This window comes from Columba livia, chromosome 1, assembly GCF_036013475.1.
Source record: "Columba livia isolate bColLiv1 breed racing homer chromosome 1, bColLiv1.pat.W.v2, whole genome shotgun sequence".
Classification (NCBI taxonomy): Eukaryota; Metazoa; Chordata; class Aves; order Columbiformes; family Columbidae; genus Columba; species Columba livia.
In genome coordinates this window covers 5,342,649-5,363,437 of record NC_088602.1, presented here as the reverse complement: position 1 = coordinate 5,363,437, position 20,789 = coordinate 5,342,649, and the positions used below count along the sequence as shown (strand labels likewise).

Genomic DNA, 20,789 nt, shown 5'->3' with positions numbered 1-20,789 from the left:
TGATAGCAGGGCAGTAACTCTGTTTTGTTTTTTAAAATAAGGGAGTTTAAAGACAGAATTGCATCTGTTTAGCTAGATTGGTCGCAAAGCTGATTTTGTTGCTTGAGGTTTTGGGTTTTTATCAGGGTTTTGGTTTGATTTGGTTTGGTTTTTTGGCATGACAAAGTTTCAAAATTAGTATCATAAGTAAAATTTCAGCTTTAAAATGACAGTGAACTGATTTTTTTGCCCCTGCAAGGGGGTTCACTGTACCCCAGGTCTCTGCAAGTGAGTCTCACTCCTATTGGAGTACCCATGTACAGCCCCTAATAGCAAAATCCTGGACCTATTTGAGTCACATTACTTGTTCTGAGCAAAACTTTGATAACTTCAAGGCTTGTGTGTGTTTTTAGCCTAATTATCATGATGCAGACCTTTATCAGATACCAAGGCATGAAGATAAAATGACAGATCTCAAACCACTCTATTGTTTGCATGATTTCTTTGTAAAGCAAATAGATGGATCGAAGAATTGGGACAGGATTATAAACCATGTATTTAGATAAAGCTTTAAATTTGTTTAAACTTAATTTATAAAGACTTCAAGTCCTCAATATCCCATTGTTGTAGTGTTAACAAAACAGCAGGAAAGCCTCCAGACTTTTCCATATCGTGTACTTGCCATAACATTCAACAACTTTGACTGTCTGAGAAAGACCAAATACATGGAATTCCAGGGCAAAGAGATGAGAAAGGGTTATACTTTTCTGTGGGGTTTGTTTTGTCTTTTTTTTTTTTAAACCTGCTTTGTGGATAAATGGAGAATTTCATCCTCTGGACTGTCTCTCCAGAGTCTTTTAAGAAAAACAAAGCAATATGACTGTACAACAAGTGTGATTGTTTTAGAGTGATAAAAAAGACATCAGAAATCAGCAGCAAAACCAGAAATACGATTATCTTGTTCCTTAAATCCCAAGGCGGTTTTGCTCTTTTTAAATTTAATTTCAGTAAGGGAAGCTGGGAGGATGGTGTTTTCAGTTGGGGTTTTCCTCTTTGGTTTTGGTTTTAGCTTTTGTTCAGTTCATTAAGGTATCACAGAATCCCAGAATGTCAGGGGTTGGAAGGGACCTGGAAAGCTCATCCAGTGCAATCCCCCCATGGAGCAGGAACACCCAGATGAGGTTACACAGGAAGGTGTCCAGGCGGGTTGGAATGTCTGCACAGAAGGAGACTCCACAACCTCCCTGGGCAGCCTGGGCCAGGCTCTGCCACCCTCACCGGGAACAAGTTTCTTCTCAAATTTAAGTGGAACCTCTTGTGTTCCAGTTTGAACCCATTACCCCTTGTCCTGTCATTGGTTGTCACTGAGAAGAGCCTGGCTCCATCCTCCTGACACTCACCCTTTATATATCTGTAAACATGAATGAGGTCACCCCTCAGTCTCCTCTTGTCCAGCTCCAGAGCCCCAGCTCCCTCAGCCTTTCCTCACACGGGAGATGCTCCACTCCCTTCAGCATCTTTGTTGCCCTGCGCTGGACTCTCTCCAGCAGTTCCCTGTCCTGCTGGAACTGAGGGGCCACAACTGGACACAATATTCCAGGTGTGGTAACTTCAAAGCTGCACCCTGTGACTCTGGGAAAAAAAGAAACGGCTTGTGAGCAGCAGCGCCTGTTGAAAATACTGCGTGTCTCTGTGTTTTCACAGCTGCTGTGATGCTGAGGTGATGCTTTCCCTTCCACATCCCATTTTGGGGATGCAGGAGAGGCAAAGATGTTCCCCCCCAGCAGGTTACCATCCCTAACCCAGCCAAGCACCTTTCACAAAGAAGTGAAACGAGAGTATCTTTCCAGATAAAGCCCCTTCCCACTTGCCTAAAAACTTGCTGAGCATCATTTGTAATGTTTGTTTCTTTCCTCCCGTTGCCCCTTTCAGTGCCTGGGATTCACGCAGAGCAATCTTCTCCCTCCTAGCTGAAGGGCTTGCCAAATGCTAATTGACTGTTAAAAATGTTCTCATCAAAGTACAAATGCTGCGCAGCTTTGCTGGCAAGGACCAGCAAGTTACTCGTCGGGCTGTTGCAAGCCAAGCTCCATAGGTCTGGGAAGCTCATGCCCCCACTTGAGTGGTAGAATAAACATGTATTTAGCTTTTTAAAGTGCTTTCCGCTCCCTCCCATGGACTCAATTTAAAATTCTTTCCTGAATAACTTTCTTTTTGTAATTATATTTACTAAATGGCACCTCAGTCTATAAGCCATAAAAAAATAAAAGGTTCTTCTGAATGTTTGCTTGCAAAAGAATTTTTTAGAAGTCATTCATACCCCTCGTTGCTCCTCTGGGATTTTTGTAGCCAATCTGAAAGCCTCATAATTAATATGAAAAGAATTTAAAATACATTTTTCAGTTTCTGTCTTACCTTGTAATTACAAGGTGCATCAGAAGTGGTCTTCAGCTTGTCATGCCTCAAAATGAGGGGTCTCCAAATTGTGGTGAAACCCCTTCCTTTCTCATCTAACACCTCTTTTTTGAGTCTACACGTAATAGATACATTGTGTGGTACTTCATAAAATATCCATCTACAACAAGATGTAAAGTTTAAATGCAAAACTAAGAAAAACCCCAAACCTTTACATGAAGAGGAGGAATGTTTTCCTTATGGAGTAACATCCTTCCATACAGCTCTGGAGGGCCTGACATAATATCATCGAACATTACACAGGCAGAAAAGCCACTTGGCTGGAAGGTAACATAGGGTGAAGTTGCAGACCACAGGCAGTACATTATCTGTCCTGCTTTAAATGATTAAGAGTCACAAAACACTACATGTGCTGGCTGCTGTGGTACAGACACTGCCTGTGTGGTGTTGGTTTTGTCCCTGTGCCTGCTCCAGTAGGTCCGTGACTGGGCTCCACATGTTCCCTGGGGTGCATTAGGTTCTAGTCAGGTTGACAGTGATGCCAAGACAATTTATGTGATGGTGTATTAGAGAAACAGCTTTCCAAAAAGTTTATCTCATCATGTGAACTGATCCAATCTGTGACTGTGTTTGGATGATAGATGCTTCTAAAATAAAATAAAATAAAATAAAACAAAACAACAACAACAATAAAATAAAATAAAATAAAATAAAATAAAATAAAATAAAATAAAATAAAATAAAATAAAATTAGTATGTAGGATCAAATAACACTGGAAAAGCACTAACGAAGATAAACATTTGTCCCAAAAAAAGAGATGGGAATGTTTTTAATATACATGAGGACAACATGCAAAGAAGCTGAGTTTGTACTCCTGCCTCTGGTACTTGCTCTTGCTCAGCAAAAAACACTTTGGGCTGCAGGTTTTATGCTTGTAAAATGTGGCTGATGGTATTTCTTGCAATGATTTTTCTCGGAGTCCTTGCTGAGGTATTATTACAAACAGAGTGGTGCTTGCACTGATTTTGTATTCCATTTCTCAAAACAGCTTCGACCTCGTAACCATTGGTGGCATCTCCATTATCCTGCACTTTGAGCGCGCCCCCTTCATCACCCAGGAGCACACGCTGTGGCTGCCTTGGGATCGCTTCTTCGTGATGGAAACCATAGTCATGAGGCACGAAGAGAATGAGATCCCAAGCTGTGACCTCAGCAACTTCGCCCGGCCAAACCCTGTGGTCTCCCCATCTCCTCTGACAGCTTTTGCAAGTTCCTGCTCGGAGAAAGGTCCTATAATTCCTGAAATCCAGGTATGAACCGCCTGAACCAAGGAGAAAAAATTAATAGAATCATAGAATAGTTTGGGTTGGAAGGGACCTTCCAAGCTCATCCAGTGCCACCCCTGCCATGAGCAGGGACATCTTCACCAGCTCAGGTTGCTCAGAGCCCCGTCCAGCCTGGCCTGGGATGTCTCCAGGGATGGTTCATCCACCACCTCTCTGACCAACTTGGGACAGGTTCTCACCACCCTCATTGTAGATGTTTAGTGCCATTTGAAGTGTCCTGAAGATATCGTGCATGGCCTCTGACTCCCAGTCTGTACTAATCCCCTATCAGTGTCCTGCATTATATCTGCCAACCCCTTGTGAATCTCACGGATAACTTGAACATCCCAAATTGCACTGGACACCTGCAGTTGTGGAATCTAATTAAGACCTTAGTGGGATTTGCTTTGAGGTTATGGCACCTAAATAAGGTGTTCACGCACAATTGTCTGGATGTGTGCTAGATGTCTGAGCTCTCATTAAAGCTGACAGGAATCTTATCAATACCACCAGCAGAGCCTGTAGATCAATTAAGCTGACCATCTTGAAGGTATCCAGTTCACACTGACAGTATCACTTAGATTTCCACTGACTGTAATTGATGCTTACATTCCTACCTCACATGCACACATTTATACTTTGACATCCGTATTTGGATGCCGTGAACTGAAACTGAATCCCACCCTTAAGTTTACGTGGCAAGAACAACCTTCTAAAGAGCCCTTTGTCCATGAAGAGACCCAGAAGTTCAGAGAAGACCCCTAACTTTTAGGTTCCTAAGTTTAGATAAGATGAATCCCATGAATGATGAGCAATACTTTTCCCACATGCCAAATTATTGAGCTAAAAACTCTAAAACTGTATTCCTCTTAAAACACTGACAGCTAAAGGGTAACAGAATTTGTGGTGCGGGAGTATACAAGACAATCTGATTTTATGGTGAAGTCCTGACAGTACTTTATTTTGTAAATTAACTATTTTTCATTCCTATACTGGATATACACACAATAAAAAATAACCTAGCTGTCAGTTGCTGCAGCTGCATTTTATAAAATGTATTTCTCAGTAGAGAAATGTTAAATATAAAAGGTGTGAGCACAAAGCTGGGAGGAGGTGACAAGCGGATGGCAGGGCAGGGAAAGAGATTTTGACAAGAGGGCAGATAGGAACCTCACGAGCTCCAATAAATAAATGCAGTGTCCTCTACCTGTTTGCATTCAAAAGACCAAAAAGCACATTTTAAGTGTTTGATTTGGGTGCCAGAAGACAAATTTGGTGCCATTTAAGATGTCCTGAAGTGTTTCCTCAGGCCTCCAGCTGTAGCTTCAGATCTTAGGAAGGTCCGTGTCGGATCTGTCATCCCCGTGCAGAGGTTTTGGATGCCAAAGAACATTTCAACGGCATTAGGTGCCGGTGTTAAGGCCCCTGAATCAGGTCCTAAATGACTTTATTTCTCAAAATTCATTCCGGGCATCATATTCTCAAAGAGAAAAATAAAAGAAGATTGATTGTTCCTTGCCTTGTCTACTGGCAGCGTGAAGAGCAGCTGTAAGAAAAATGTGTAACCCAACACACAGAAAAAGGATTTTCTACATTGTCTCATGCAAAAAGTGGAAGAATTGCTACTAATGCAAGCACAGATCAACACCCAGGAGTGAAGGAAACACTGCGGTGAAAGTTACTAAATAGTGAAAATCCCTAGTAAGCCTGAAGAACCAGCTCTTCTGCCTGACTGGCCTGGTGGCCAGACAACTTTTAAAGAGCAGATTATATTGATTAGGCTATAATAAACTCTAGAGATCACTAGTAACTCACAAAGACCCCAGACACAACATATGAATTTTTCTGGTCCAAACAGCAATTATCAAATAGAAATAAGGGCACAATTCAACTGTCATTACTTTCGGTGCATTCAGAGTATTTTAAAGCTTATTTTTCCCCTCTTCTCCCACCAATGTCCTTCAGGATTATACTCCCCCTCAACAATGCCCTGCTTTGTTGCTGGTTCAAAACTACAAATGCGTCCCAGATAAGCGGAATTACCACTTGAACCCACTCTTTAAGCAGGTGCCTTTAAACCCAACCCCTTGCGCTGCTCAGGGCTCTGGTACCGCTGTGCTGACCCTTTCTCCGGAGTGACAGACAGCAGAGACAGACCGTGACAGACACAAATAATTATTTCTGACAGGGATTTGAACCAGACATTGCAAACAGTACCTCTGTGACAATTATTTCTGCCTGGCTTTTTCCTAGAGCGGTTACAGATGAAGACAGATTTGATACAAGGGACCACCTTTACTGCAGCTCGGCTCAGCTGGTCTCTGGTTCAGCCAGGTCCCAGCTCAGCTTGTTGCTGAGCTCATAAAATATATTTTTAAATTCCTGGGTTTTCCCAATTCTGTCATCTCTCAGCCTCCTAAGCACTGAGATATGTAAATCGAAAAGGCTGCATTACAGATAGTAAATATTTATGAGCACAGTGGAACAGCACTTGAACTTCGGGATGTGTCTGTTTTTCAAGTGCCGCAATGCTCAGAGACTGTAAGTTATCACTTGAAAAAGTGTTGGGCCTGGGATGACAGATTAGAAGAGGTCTTCTCAGGGGGTAGGTTACACAATTTGTCATTATTGATAATGCTAACCAGAAAAACTGCAAGAGATGAGCAGCTTGTCACTCCAGGCAAGTTTGCTGCTCCCACATCGAAGGCATTGAATATAGGAGCCATGTAGCTTGGAGGACACCAGGATGGCTGTGATGAACCTGTTGGAGAAGGTCCATAGGAGGCATAGCAATGATGCGAGGCTGGAACAGCTCTGCTGGGAGGACAGGCTGAGAGAGTTGGGGTGTTCAGCTGGAGAAGAGAAGCTCTGAGGGGACCTTATTGCAGCCTTTCCAGACTTAAAAGGGACAGACTCTCTAGTAGGGCCTGTTGCAACAGAACAAGGGGGGATGGTTTTAAATTAAAAGAGGGGAGATTCAGGCTGGACATGAGGAAGAAATTTTTGCCTCTGAGGGTGGTGAGAGCCTGTCCCAGGTTGCCCAGAGAAGTGGTGGATTCCCCATCCCCGGAGACATCCAAGGCCAGGCTGGACGGGGCTCTGAGCAACCTGAGCTGGTGAAGATGTCCCTGCTCATGGCAGGGGTGGCACTGGATGAGCTTTGAAGGTCCCTTCCAACCCACACTGTTCTATGATTCTGTGATCCCTTCCTGATGGGTGGATCTCTTTACATACCAGCCTTCAAGCTTCCATGCTCTTAATATTACAGAAGCTGGGGAAGTATTTTCACGGCTCATTTAGGGTCCCGCACACCAAAGTATTTCAGAAGTGGCACAGGAGAGAACAGTGGTGGCTCTGACCTTCTGACACATCCCGTTTACAGACCAAGTTTCTGCCAAGCTTCTGCCTTTGTCTTTCACAATTTGCCAAAGGTTACCGTCTTGTGCTGACAATGTCCATGTTGCGTGCTTACCTAAGAGTGAAATTTTCTGGAAAGTGACAATTAGATTTTTTCCCATAAACCCTCAGAAAGAAATGCCCTTTGTAATAGTATTTTGCATGGAAGAATCAGCATGGTGTCAGGGATGTAAATTGAATCACTTTCCAGAAAATTTGCTTACATTTCGTAGAATCTGAGAGGCATAGAACAGTTTGGGTTGGAAGGGACCTTCAAAGGTTTTCCAGTCCACACCCTCTGTAATGAGCATGTTAGCAGATAAATTAGCTGAAAATTCTATCTTTACTGAGACTTCTCAATTCTCAAAGCAGAACAGGGGCAGACAAAATTTTCCTGCTCTTTTCTGATATTTTGTGAAATGTGGGAATCAAATAGAGACCTGTAAGTTAACTGTCCTAGTCAGTCAGAAATACCCACACTCGTGGCTGGAGGAGAAAACAAAGCAACTCACCTAGAATATAGAGGACTCTGGAAAAGGAAGGGAAGGGAGAATGATAGGGATGGGAAAGGGGTTGATGGTGGTGGGTCAGTCTGAGACATTGGACTCAAAGATCTTGAAGGTCTTTTCCAACCAAAACAATTCTATGATACAGGCCAAGTAGGCCTTGATTTTCTTACTGGGAAAAAGAAGCCAGGACACAAAAATCAGCAGCTGTAGAAACCTCCCAAGATAAAATGGAGGCTAAAGTGATGGGCTGATCTCAGACCCCAATGTTCTTTCACTGTGAGTCCTGGGACTCCTTTTAACAGTGAGTCCCATTGTAAACACTGACTTATATGTGATACTTTGGTCTCCTGTTCTCCCATGTAACAGAGATGGAGAAAGATGGGGCATTCCTTGGCTTCCTCAACTAACCCTATAAATTACAGATATGATTTCATACTCGATGCCTACTAGGTGTGCTTTTTTAGACGTGTCTACCAGAGCTTTTATAAAGTTGTGTTGGATAAATTACAGCTTCACTGCCTTTTCCTGTCTCCTCGCTGCTGATTTAACACCTCCTGGATTGCTTTTCCACAGGCCCTACAGGAGGAGATTAATGTTTCCGGCAGTAAAATAAAAGTGAGTTACCTGAGCAGCCGCACAGCTGGCTACAAATCAGTGCTGAGGATCAGCATGACCCACCCCACCATCCCTTTCAACCTGATGAAAGTCCACCTCATGGTGGCCGTCGAGGGACGCCTCTTCAGAAAGTGGTTTGCAGCTGCTCCGGACCTGTCCTATTATTTCATTTGGGATAAGACAGATGTCTACAGCCAAAAGGTGTATGGGCTCTCAGAAGCTTTTGGTAAGTGACCTCGGGCTTGTGTCTCTTTTTAGAAGTAGCCAAGTGGCACTGCACAGACCTACATGGGTATGGTCCAACTGCTAACACATAAAATAGTCCCTGCTGTTTCTTTGGAGAGGATTTGGCCCAGCTGTTCAGCCAGCAGACATTTCCCCAACAGATGAACGCTTATCTGTTCTCTGGCTCATGGCCCAGCACATACATCCTGAGCTGCTACCATCATATTCATACAGAAGGAATGAGCTGGGACTACAGGCTTTTGGCTACGTCTCACATACAGCCGCAAGCTGTCAGCACTTCTTTGAAAGAAATCCCTAGAACTGAGCCCTGATCGCCACTGCTCCTCATGCCTGACCTTCAGCATTGCTCTAGTTTTAGCTTCATCTTCATTACCCATTCAAGAATGCTATCCCAAACCCATGATGGTCTTTTCTCTTGTGCATTCATTGACATCTGCAAAAGACTGTTGGGGCTGCAAGGCGGAGAATAGGGAGGCTCTGCATACTCAATATGCCACATCCCCAGCACCAAGCATTGTAACCCATGCCACCCACTTCCCGGGGCAAAAGGTGAAATATATCATAGAATGTCCTGAGTTGGAAGGGACCCACAAGGATCATCGAGTCCAACTCCTGTCCCTGCACAGGACAACCCCACAGTTCACACCGTGTGTCTGAGGATGTTGTCCAGTCTCTTCTTGAACACTGTCAGGCTTGAGGCCGTGACACCTCCCTGGGGAGCCTGTTCAGTGTCCAGCACCCTCTGGGTGAAGAACCTTTTCCTCATGTCCAACCTGAACCTCCCCTGGCACATCTTCCTGACATTCCCTCAGGTTCTGTCATTGATCACTAAAGAGAAGAGTTGGGCACCTGCCCCTCCTCCTCCCCTTGTGATGAAGCTCTCCCCTCAGTCTCCTCCAGGCTGAACAAACTCAGTGATTTTAGCCGCTATGGTGGGGCAAGAAGCTGTGCTGTGAATGCAGCAGGGAAGTGGTCGTGCCACTGTACTGGGCACTGATGAGGTTGCACCTTGCATACTGTGTTCAGTTTCGGGCCCCTCACTATAGGAAAGACATTGAGGTGCTGGAGCGAGTTGAGAGAAGGGAACGGGGCTGGTGAGGGGCTGGAGCACAAGTGTGATGGGAGCAGCTGAGGGACCTGGGGGTTCAGCTGGAGAACAGGAGCTGAGGGGAGACCTTCTGATCTCCGAACTGCCTGAAAGGAGCTTGGAGCCAGGGGGGGTCGGGCTCTGCTCCCCAGGAACAAGTGCCAGGAGCAAAGGAAACGGCCTCAAGTTGTAGCCAGGGGAGGTTGAGGTTGGGTATTAGGAAAAATTGCTTCCCAAGAGGGATTGTCAGGCATTGGAACAGGCTGCCCAGGGCAGTGGTGGAGTCACCATCCCTGGAGGGGTTTAAAAGGCACTGAGAGGAGGTTCTTAGGGACATGGTTTAGTGCTAGAGTTGAGTTATGGTTGGACTTGATGATATTGAGCATCTTTTCCAACCAAAATGATTCTATGATTCTGTGATTCTATACAACCAAGTTTGGTGTCTACACTGGGAAACATGTTCTGGTAGTGTATCTTAAAGATTACATTGACATGCTTTTTAAGGTGTTAGATCAGCAGTGGGTCTGGAGTGCTCCACAGTGCAGTTCTGCAGCCGTAAAGGACTCAAGCAGGGCTGAGGACATGATCATTCAGGCTTTCAATGATTCCCACCTCTAGAAACCCTCATTTCCTAAACTACATCTTCCTCTGATACTGTCAGATTCTGCAAACATCTATATTTGATGGGGGATCCTGAGTTCACACAGTGCTCAGCACTTTTTAAGGATGCTAGGAAATTTGTGAGATCCAAACTTTATTTTTATCTAATGAAAATAATGAGTTATGTAATTGCTTTTAATTTGTATAGAACTTGTAGTTCTGCTCTGCTTCAGCTGTTAGCACTGAAAAGATCAGGTAGGGCAGAAGAAAAGCAAACCAATGAAACCGGTCCTGCTTCTTCTGAGAAAATCATAAAGGAGTCATTATTCTGTCGAAAACATAATTTTCCTTCTACTGACATCATTTTACTCTTAAGCAACTCCAGTGTGTTCAGCGGAGTTAATCCTAAAAGGCTCTGATTAGACATCATGGCAATCAAACCATTTTTCATATTAACAGTGACCACAAGTCAACCTGGCCTAATATTTCTGTCTCTAGGGTATTTTCTGTCCCATGTCTCATTTGTATGTCTTAACTTTCCAAGAAAGGACAAGGATTTTTATCAAGTTCCTGACATGCAGTATTTTATCAAAGATAGTAGATAGGAGTAAAATGCTCCCATTTAGGAGTTTGCCCTCTCAAATACCCATTGTTTTAAATGTGTCTTTAAAATCATGCCTTTTAAATATTTAGCACATTTACCCAACATCTATGACTGTGTTGACCTTTTTAAATGCGAGATGGCCTTTAAAGAGAAAAATATTAAGACTCTGCATTGTGATGATGACATTTTAAATGAAATTGGCAGTTTCCTGTAGAAAAGCTCTTAACCCTCCTCAGTTGAAATTCTCTATGTGTTGATTGTGCATTTCTGGGTTACTAATATGGGGGGTTCTTTTGCTTCTTGTTCATAGTTTCGGTAGGTTATGAGTATGAATCCTGTCCTGACTTGATCCTGTGGGAGAAGAGGACAGCTGTGCTTCAGGGTTATGAAATCGATGCTTCCAAACTGGGAGGATGGTCCCTGGACAAACATCATGCCCTCAACATACAAAGTGGTAGGTTGGCTGTAACACATAACAGTGTTGAAAGGCTCAGTTGCTTCTTAGTGTTGAGAATTCAAGAAAAGGAGAGAAACGTGATCAACACGTGTACTCTCTCATGTATTTTACTAATAAGTTATTTCTGATAACCCACATTCAGAAGTAATATGGTGTGCATAAGTTGAAAGTCAGCATGTATAACTTTGTAGTGTCTTAAAAGAAGCAGATTAACAAGGAAAATATTCCTAAAATAACAAAGGCGAGTCTGTTCATGTTGGACGTACCACTGACCATAAATCCACCCAGAACCGTCCCATAATGTGTGAGTGTACTTGCAGAAATTAATGTCTTCATGGGTCATAAAGGAGAACGGAAGGTGCAAGGGTCCTTGAAGGTTGCTCAAGACTAGAGCAGGGAGGCTTGGAAGCTGATCAGAACACGTACAAAAGATGGAAGCATGGTGTCCTTCTGGATGATAGCTGTGATATGGGAGCAACCATCTAGTTCAGCCCACCTCACTGCTGAAAACACTACGCTTATATAATAAAAGGAACGTAAGCAAAGCTTTGCAGATGAAACATTTCTCTACAGAATGCACCGTGGTCTTTCTGTCCCTTCTCTTTCTGTGAGCTGTATGTATTTTATTTTTTACCTTATAGACGGCAAAATACAGGACAAGGATGGACAGAAAAAGGCAGGTGAAAACTCATGAGACTCTGAAAAGTGTAATTAATTCAAAGGTAAAGACAGTCTTGTTCACCCTACATACTTTTCTTCTGCAGGAAAAGAAATAGGTCTATAAAAATTTACTTCAGATAAGGGGCTTCTCGTTTGAAACTGTCACAAAACAACACTATGAAGAGTGATAAACCTCCTTGCCTCTTGCCAAGTTCCCCAGCTGGCATCCAGCATTGCCAGTTTGTGCTCCCTTTGGTCTCAGTTTCCCTGTCTCTCTTTTAATTTCCTTATTACTGTCTTCTCTCTCCAGGCATCTTGCATAAAGGAAATGGGGAAAACCAGTTTATTTCCCAGCAGCCGCCTGTAATCGGAAGCATCATGGGCAATGGCCGCAGACGTAGCATTTCGTGTCCAAGCTGCAATGGTCTTGCAGATGGGAACAAACTTCTGGCTCCTGTTGCCCTCACATGTGGGTCTGATGGAAGTCTTTATGTTGGAGATTTCAACTACATCCGAAGGATCTTTCCCTCTGGCAATGTCACCAACATCCTGGAGCTGAGGTACGCTGTGCTCAATGGGGCCGTTATCATTACACCCTTAAGTTCTGCAGAAATCTTATGTACCTGAAAGGAAAAAGAGCGAAACTGTTTAAAAGAAAACACAACAAAACAGAAAAAATTCTGCCCAGATTTGCCTCTTCTGCAACTCTGCTGACTTTGATTTACACTAGAGAAACACAGAACTAACAAGTTCTTCCTGAATTGAATCACACGCCGAAAATATTAACACGTTTCTGTGCTGTTAAGCCAAACTGTGTTGATGTCTGCCTTTTGGTGTAGATAGAGACCAACGGGAATTCAGCCTCTGAGATAACCTGAACTTGGAAGGACGTGGCACTGATGATGATACGTAGAGGTTAATCAGAATAGATAATCATTCATAATTAAGACAGGGTGCTAACCTAGGGAGTCACGGACTGGGTTTTTCTAGTTATTTTTTGGGGGACAAACATATCAGCCCCCCTCAGTTCCCAGCTGAACAGTAGTGTCAAGGTGAATATATAGATGGATCATCTGAAAGCAAGTGTTTCCTTTTAACCCCAAATAACAAAGGGGGAAGAAAATACTAGGAGAAATAGGAAGGTTTGTGAAGGAGCATCCATTAAAATAAGAGGGGAGGAAGGAAAAATATAGATTTGTCACAAGTTCTGAAAAAATGAAATAGATTGTGACTGAAGCAAAATTTAAAATTGACCTCACTGAGGATACTTTTCCTATGTAAAAATTCCACAACAAATAAAATTACCTACTTCAAAGCACCAGGGCTTGATTCTGGACTCTGTGACCAGGCAAGACTCACTCCAGGACAGTCAATAGAGTCAAGCCAGTGTTTGTGAGTGAGGCTTCTCTGCTTAAAGGACCTCACCTAAAGTCAATGCGAGGTTAGCATGGTGAATGGGAACCTTCCCACCACCTCTCAAGGTCTGGTCTGAAAGTGAGAGTCTCACAGAAAGTCAGAATCTCCCTGTCTTACTCAGATTGAGTGTCCCGGCTTCTGGGGACAAAGTAATGCTCCATTTCTGTAAGGACTGCCATGGGGAAGCTTACTAGAGAACCACAGTAATTAGACTTTGCTGAAGGTCTTATTCGGCACAGAGAACCATCATCATAGATCATAGTATAGGATGAAAAGGATCCAGACAAACATTACACTTAAAGAGTAACTGTCTTGCTATGGTCACAGGGTGACAAGGACATCAGGAGGAGTCATTGAGTTAGGAAACCCCCAGAGAGATGTTTGCAGCCACATCCCAGAGGGCTGGGGAACCTTTTCAGTAAATAAGCAAGAACTTGATTCTTGCTGTTGTGTTTTATGGCATATGAGAACATAATATCTCTCATGTTTGTAAGGTGGGAAGCTGGGATAAATCTTCAGCCCTGGTCCACGTTAAAGAATGTAATGTTCCTCCAGTGCCAGAAAGTTATTTTAATGACCAAAGGTGAGATTTCCAGAAGAGCCTAGGTGATTTGGGGCCCAAATCCCATTGCAACTGAGTGAGATTAATATCTCATTCCCACAAGTGCAATTGTGAAAACCCGATCCCTGTTTCATTGTCAGTGGAAATACCAGGCCCATGGAGGTTTTGCAGAGTATTTCCTGATTGGAAAAGAGAAAATTGGAAACCTTGACAGAGTGGCCTTCCTGGCTCTTGTGTAGAGCCACAGAGTTAAATTTACTCCAGAGTTAAATCTGCTGGAACGATTGCTGCTTCGTCTGTGCAAACACTTAGGTTACTGGATCTAATAAACGTTTCTTCACTCTGGTGTGCTATAAAGTAAGTGGGTTCAGATGCAGGCTGACTAAAAGTGATGGAGGAAAGCCATCGCTTTTGGACTAAACGGAGTTTGCCTGTGTCTTCTCAAATCAGCATCTCCTTGGAGATTAACATCCTCGTTATTTGGCTTTTGGGTTTTGTTTTGGGGGAGCGTCTTTAGAGCGTAGTGTTATGTTGGGGAGCGGAAAGCGAATGCATTGTGGGTCACAGATAACTGCAGCTGGGTATGTGACTAGACCCATGAAAAATGTCCAGCTCAGCATAATTTCAGTCTTCTGGGCTACAGTTCATGAGGTTACGGCGATGAACTGCCACCCATAACTGTGCGACTGTTAAACTTTGTAAATCACAAGGTTTTGCTTTGACTGAGAGTGAAAAAACTGTGAATATATTTGCATTTATATATATTTAGCTCAGTACTACCCTGAACGATAAAGTCTGTCGGGTCCTATCTCCTGCGTAAGGGAATAACTCCAAGCAGGTGAGATCACACTTGCTTTGTGATATGCAACGGTACATAAGCGAGCTCACTGCCAAGTAATATCCAATATAAAATATATCAGTGTCATTCCAGCTAAGTCTTTATTTATTATTGCATTGTATGATACAGATACTGTCAAGTTTTCAATCTGCTAATAATGCATCGAACTGAGCTGCTAACACCTCGTTCTTTCTTCTGTTCCCTGCTTTCCTGTCTTCTGTCAGAAATAAAGATTTCAGACATAGGTAAGCCAACCAGTAGAGAATTCTTATGCCGCTCCCTGTCTTGTTGCATGTTGTCACACAGCAGAGCCGCAAGTGCCATTTCCAGATGATTCAATAGCAAATGAAGCTGGCGTGATTAAAACTGGCAGTGGCGATCAGTCATCAGAACTGGGAGCCGTTAATCAAGGGACAGAGTCGCACAGATTTCTGCATGAGCTGTTGGAGATGCAGACAGGGGAGGTGCAGACACGAGGGGGATGAGAGGAGGAGGGTGGGAATTAAGCAAGAAAGCAAAGTGGGGGAACCATCAGGATACAGGTCACTGGAACAGCTACGATGGGGAAAATAATTCTCATATGGTGAAATGTCTTATATGGTGAAATGTCTTCTTTTTGAGTTTTGGAGAGTGTAACGGGGATAACGAAGGCCCAGGTGTACCCCAACATCACCCAGTTAGGGAAGGGAGGTTTTGTAACTGAGCTCTTCATAGAAAGTCTTCAGATTTTGTGAAAGGATGTCAGGCTCAGACAGGAGCTAGTGTGACTCAGAACCTTAGCCAGGAAACGCAATAATAAAAGAGAAAGAGTGATGACAAGAAAACAAGATGAAAGAGAGAGTCCTAAATTGGAGCTTTGTCACTAAGAATATTTGTCATTCGGGTTCACTGGAGTTTCAGTGAGTTTGATCCAATCAGTTGCATTCAGGAAGATGTCAACCTCCTGTCACTGTGTTTGCAAGGACTTCTCTGGCTCTGACAAGTTTCCCATCCTTCTCCCTGGTTGCTTTCTAAATTAGAAGCTTAGATTGTGGAGTTCAGATTTTTTTGCTTGATTTTCTTTGTGCATTTGGGATTGGGGATTTTTCTTGCTACATGTTTTTTATTTACTTTTTCTTCGACTTCACAAAGGCTGTGCAAACCCAGAAATGTTCATTTTATCTGTATGCCTGGAAATGCAATGGAATAAAAAATGGGTTTATTTTGCCTTATTGCCAGGACATTAATGAAGGGCTGAGCTTCCACGGTGTAACAGGCTGGCCTAAAGCATTTATTAGCAGGGCTGGGAGGTTGGTACACAAGACCTCTGTACTGACCGTCTTCATCAGGCTGAGTTCCAGCCCCCCAGCTCCTCTTTCACATCATTTGAAGGCAATAGAAAAACTCATTTTTCTTAGAAACAGCCAGGCTGTATCCTTAGAGGCCTAGAAATACACAGCTGCTAAAGTGCACCTGCTCAGACAGTGAAGGGCAGGAGCTGAATACCTGTTCCAAGAGGAGTTTTTTATATATGAAGGCAACAACTGAGTGAAGATATATGGACTGGCCACAAATGATGCCACCAGAGCCTTATAAAGTTGGCAGAGCTTCAGCCTTTAGGCAAGTCCTAAAAGCTAAGAATTGAAATGAAAGCAAGCCAAGACCTGCTGGCTTCAGTGCAGTCCAAAGGGGACTGGTGAGGGAGGAGGAAGGCAAGGAGCTCTGGACCAACTCTTCCCATCTGTGACCGCATTAAGGGAGGGATTCATGTGAGTTAGCAGCTGTTATTTGTCATTTGCCATAATACTTCTTGTTAGGAAGCCTTTTCTTTCCTGAGCTGCAGGGACACGAGTGGGTGTAGCCTTAGCTAAAGCTCCAGTGCTTTGAGTTCCAGAAGGTCCTCAACTTGACACCATTGATGGGCAACATTTGCAAAGGGTGAGATCCCCAGCACTAAATCTTAGTGGTTTGGAAAAGCTGCAATCCGTATGAAAAAGCTTCAGGGGAAAGGATTCCTCCACACTACATAGTCTCTGGTGAGCTTGATCTGCAGAGGTTCTGGAGCTACCAGCTAAGAGGCTTGGCTCTACAGTACAGCCTAGGTAGTCAAGGTCTAACTCTGCAACAGCCAAAATGGCTTTGTGTCAATGTGGGGGATGTTAGCTGACCCAAAAATCATCACCAAGTCATGATGCCTCCAAGTTTACCCCCATCTGTCATTCAGTAATAGATTCATAGGAACTTACTCTAGTGTGTCTGCGTATGGACCTGTCTTGATGGGCTTACAGAAGCTAATGACGCTTTCCAAGCATGGCAATAGCAGTTTGCAGTGAATTATCATTATCTTTTCTCTGCAGGAACATGGAGAGCAGTGAGGCACTGCTGTCTTGCAAATATGCAAAAAGTGGCCACACTTAAATGTATTCTTCCCTTCTGGTTTCCATTCATACCTTAGAGAGACAAATCTGTGATTAGAGGCAGAGAGTGATATCTCAGAAAACTGCCCTAGGATGAGATCAAAAGTCCTTTGCAGTCCCTGAGTTGGCTTATGGCGCTGCTATGAAGTTTTATTATCCAGCCTGTGACACTAGAAGAGCTTTGGGCATCACATAGAAACTGAAAACACTAAAAAGGCCAAGTGTAAATTCAGCTCACTGCACTGTGTGGCCTCCTTGTGTATTAATCTATTGAATGTCACCCAGGGACAAAAAAAAGACCAGTTCCTCACACCAGCTATAATAAAATCCTCTATTTGTGAGCTGCAGGGTGCTTAGCATGGAGCCATGGAAACACAGCCCCAGTGAACAAAAAACCCTGGCTGCAGGAATCCTGTAGTTCTTTAGTCACCAGCAAATTCGTGTGGCCGGCAAGGATCAGAGGGAAAGAGGGCAGCTAGCACAGAAAGCTTTACAGAGGTGGTTTCATGAGATATCAGATCCAAAAAAACCCCAGGGGTTTATTCAGATCAGCATTTTTGGGTAACTCACTTTGGTGTTGTGATTGCTCCTGTCTGTTAAGTGCAGTGGGAGCCAGAACTGTACTGTTACCATTAACCAAAGTTGTCCTTTCAAGGGTGTGGTAGGCACCCTTGCACTTGATAAACTAAAATACAGTTCATGTCATAAGATATATGTTGAAAATAAGTCAGATGAACCATACCTAAAAAGCACTATTGACTATTAAGGGAGTTAATGCAGCCAGTTCAGATGTGAGCATCCACCTTGCAGACATCTGAAGCTCAGTGACATTAATATGAACAGAAACACATAAAAGTGTTCAGTCTGCTGTGCTGACATGTTATGGAAAACCTGCTGAAACCAAGGACCATGTCCCTTTTCTCATCTTTATTCCTTAGAGCCTGGCTTCTCAAACTGGAGCAGGAGCTTCCTTCCTCAGACTCCTCCAAAACGTGGGCTCTGAGCCCAAGGGAATAATAACGACTTTTGCTCAAAGCCTGTGCATTGGTTCTAGTGCAACAGAAGCAACCCCTGAGTGTCAGACATCTGCCTGTTCACCCGCTTTCTATCACTTTCCTTCCTCATGCTGTGTGTAAGGAGTCACGTAAAGCATAAGTGCCTTGAAATCCAGTTGGGATCCCTTAACTTATCTGCGGAGCTCCCCAAATGTGCCACCATCCTGTCCAAGCAGAGTGAAAAGAGGAAGGGGACGAGGCAGGTGATTGGGAGCACCTTTATGCAACCCCAAACAACTGGGATCTTTGTAGATTTGGAAGAATTCCCTGTGCTTCCCCAGCACATCGTGGTATCACAAGCATACAAAGATGCAACGTCACTTTGGCCTCCAGAACTTCTCACGTTACTGTCCTCATTCCCAGTGACAACACCATCATGCCCTCTAGTACCCACTAAAGTGTCTGTTCTTGGCTTGGGACCAGCCCGCCCCATCCCTGTGACTTTGATTTGTTGCTTCAGGGGCTTAAAATATCAGTGCAATGCTCAGGGTTTCTTCTAGAAAACCTTTAATAGCTAAAGGAATACTCTGAGCAGGAAATCAGCTCTTCACCCACAGCCCTTTTCTAGTGGTGGCGGCGTCAATATTGGGGATAGATATTCTAAGATTGCAAATACTGTAACTGATTAAGTCTTCTGAGTAGTAAAAAGTCCCATCTGTTGACTTGGTCCATTATCTAACTGAGAAATGAGAGGGGATGAAAGGATCAGTCCAATTTACCACTTGGATTTGCTTATTGATTGTGGCTTTAAATAAGAAGCAAAGTCTCAGTGTTCCCAGCTCCAGTGCTCACGCATTATCACAGATGAAGGGAAGCAGTTCGGGAACTTTTACATTACTGACGTATGTTTATTTAGCATCTCTCATCCTGAAGGATCTGAAAGCATTAAACAAAATCTCCAGGGTTTTTTTCACACACAGCCATGCTGCAGAAAATATATAGTTTGTGTTGGGAGTGCCCATAACATTCGTAACATTAGATTTAGAAAGGTAATTTTATGCCTTAGGAGTTTCACTATTATCTCACCAGGTGAAATCCAGACCCAAGTGACCCACGATTTTAAGTCACCCAAGGTTATTATCATCCCATGGGTAGTTTAACCAACACAAGTTTCTACCTCTGCCTCTTCCAAAGCACATTTGCTAGTAAAGGTGTGTGTCCCTCTGTAGAATCCAGTTATGCAGTTAGCAATAGGACAAGGGGGCATGGGCTTAAACTCTGCCAGGAGAAATTTAGGCTGGAGATTAGAAAGCAATTCTTTGCAGAGAGAGTGGTCAGGCATTGGAATGGCTGCCCAGGGAGGTGCTGGACTCACCGGCCCTGAAGGTTTTTAAACTGAGACTGGACATGGCACTTAGTGCCATGATCTAGTCAATGGACTGGAGTTGGACCAAGGGTTGGACTCGATGATCTCTGAGGTCTTTTCCAACCCAGTCCATTCTGTGATTCTGTGATTCTGTAAAAGTTCAACCAGTCAGAGATAATTTATTAATGATTGTGAACTTTGAACTCACCCCTACTCTGTATTCAGGACCTCATTAATAAAACTAAGCTTAGTTGACCAGCGGCTATTGAAAGTATTAGTCTGTAAATTTAGGTGTGAATTAACATTCAGCTTTCCTACTGGATTCATATTTTGCTTTTACATGGCTCTCAGATCTGTGGTTAAAAGTAACCAGAGTTTCTTTGTGCCCATTTTACACAGAAGCTGGGATTAGAAAATAGTTTATTATTGTTTATGCCACAGACAGTTATAATGATTAAGGGAGTGGAGCATCTCCCGTGTGAGGAAAGGCTGAGGGAGCTGGGGCTCTGGAGCTGGAGAAGAGGAGACTGAGGGGTGACCTCATTCATGGTTACAGATATATAAAGGGTGAGTGTCAGGAGGATGGAGCCAGGCTCTTCTTGGTGACAACCAATGATAGGACAAGGGGCAATGGGATCAAACTGGAACACAAAAGGTTCCACTTAAATTTGAGAAGAAACTTCTTCTCAGTGAGGGTGGCAGAGCCTGGCCCAGGCTGCCCAGGGAGGTTGTGGAGTCTCCTTCTCTGCAGACATTCCAACCCACCTGGACACCTTCCTGTGTAACCTCATCTGGGTGTTCCTGCTCCATGGGGGGATTGCACTGGATGAGCTTTCCAGGTCCCTTCCAACCCCTGACATTCTGGGATTCTGTGAATAATAAAGTCCACTAGAGTGAGGCTATGAAATTAAAAAAAAAAAAAAAAATTACAGCTATAGTGCTGGGGGAGGGGAGCAGGAATTTCCAGCTCTGCCACCATTTCTCTCCATTGTTGGGAAAGTAATTTGCTTTTGCCCATCTGCTGTGAGACTCGGTGAAAGCTATCGCTGCTTTCCAGGCTAAGATGCAAAAGAATTGCAAAGTGCCATTAAAAACATCCTCCTCTTGTCCACCTCTCGTGCAAAAAAGAGATTATGAAGAGCTCAAAAGCTGACTGACGCTCAGCTGGGCTTTGTTAAGACAGCCAGCGGAAAATGCAAGGCCCTGATCAAAAAGGGTGATGGATTCCCACAGGGAACTTCTTCCGCCAGGGTTGAAGCCACTTGCTTAGTGTGAGTGACGTGCAGGTAAATGAAATAATACCCGGCCAGGCGGCTGTCGAT

At 43.7% G+C, this 20,789-nt stretch overlaps 1 protein-coding gene across 16 annotated transcripts in view; it reads left to right on the top strand.

Annotated features, from left to right (window-relative positions):
• The window catches only part of TENM4 (teneurin transmembrane protein 4), a 1,656,871-nt gene that overhangs the window by 1,578,135 nt on the left and 57,947 nt on the right, over positions 1-20,789 (top strand). For 14 of the 16 annotated variants that reach the window (XM_065029145.1, XM_065029736.1, XM_065029665.1 and 11 more), the window contains 5 exons: positions 3,444-3,705; positions 8,199-8,466; positions 11,088-11,231; positions 12,205-12,454; positions 14,935-14,955. In XM_065029145.1, the coding sequence (XP_064885217.1) occupies positions 3,444-3,705; positions 8,199-8,466; positions 11,088-11,231; positions 12,205-12,454; positions 14,935-14,955 (945 nt within the window). The remainder of the gene's footprint in view (positions 1-3,443; positions 3,706-8,198; positions 8,467-11,087; positions 11,232-12,204; positions 12,455-14,934; positions 14,956-20,789) is intronic. The other 2 variants (XM_065029994.1, XM_065029398.1) reach the window with 1 other exon arrangement.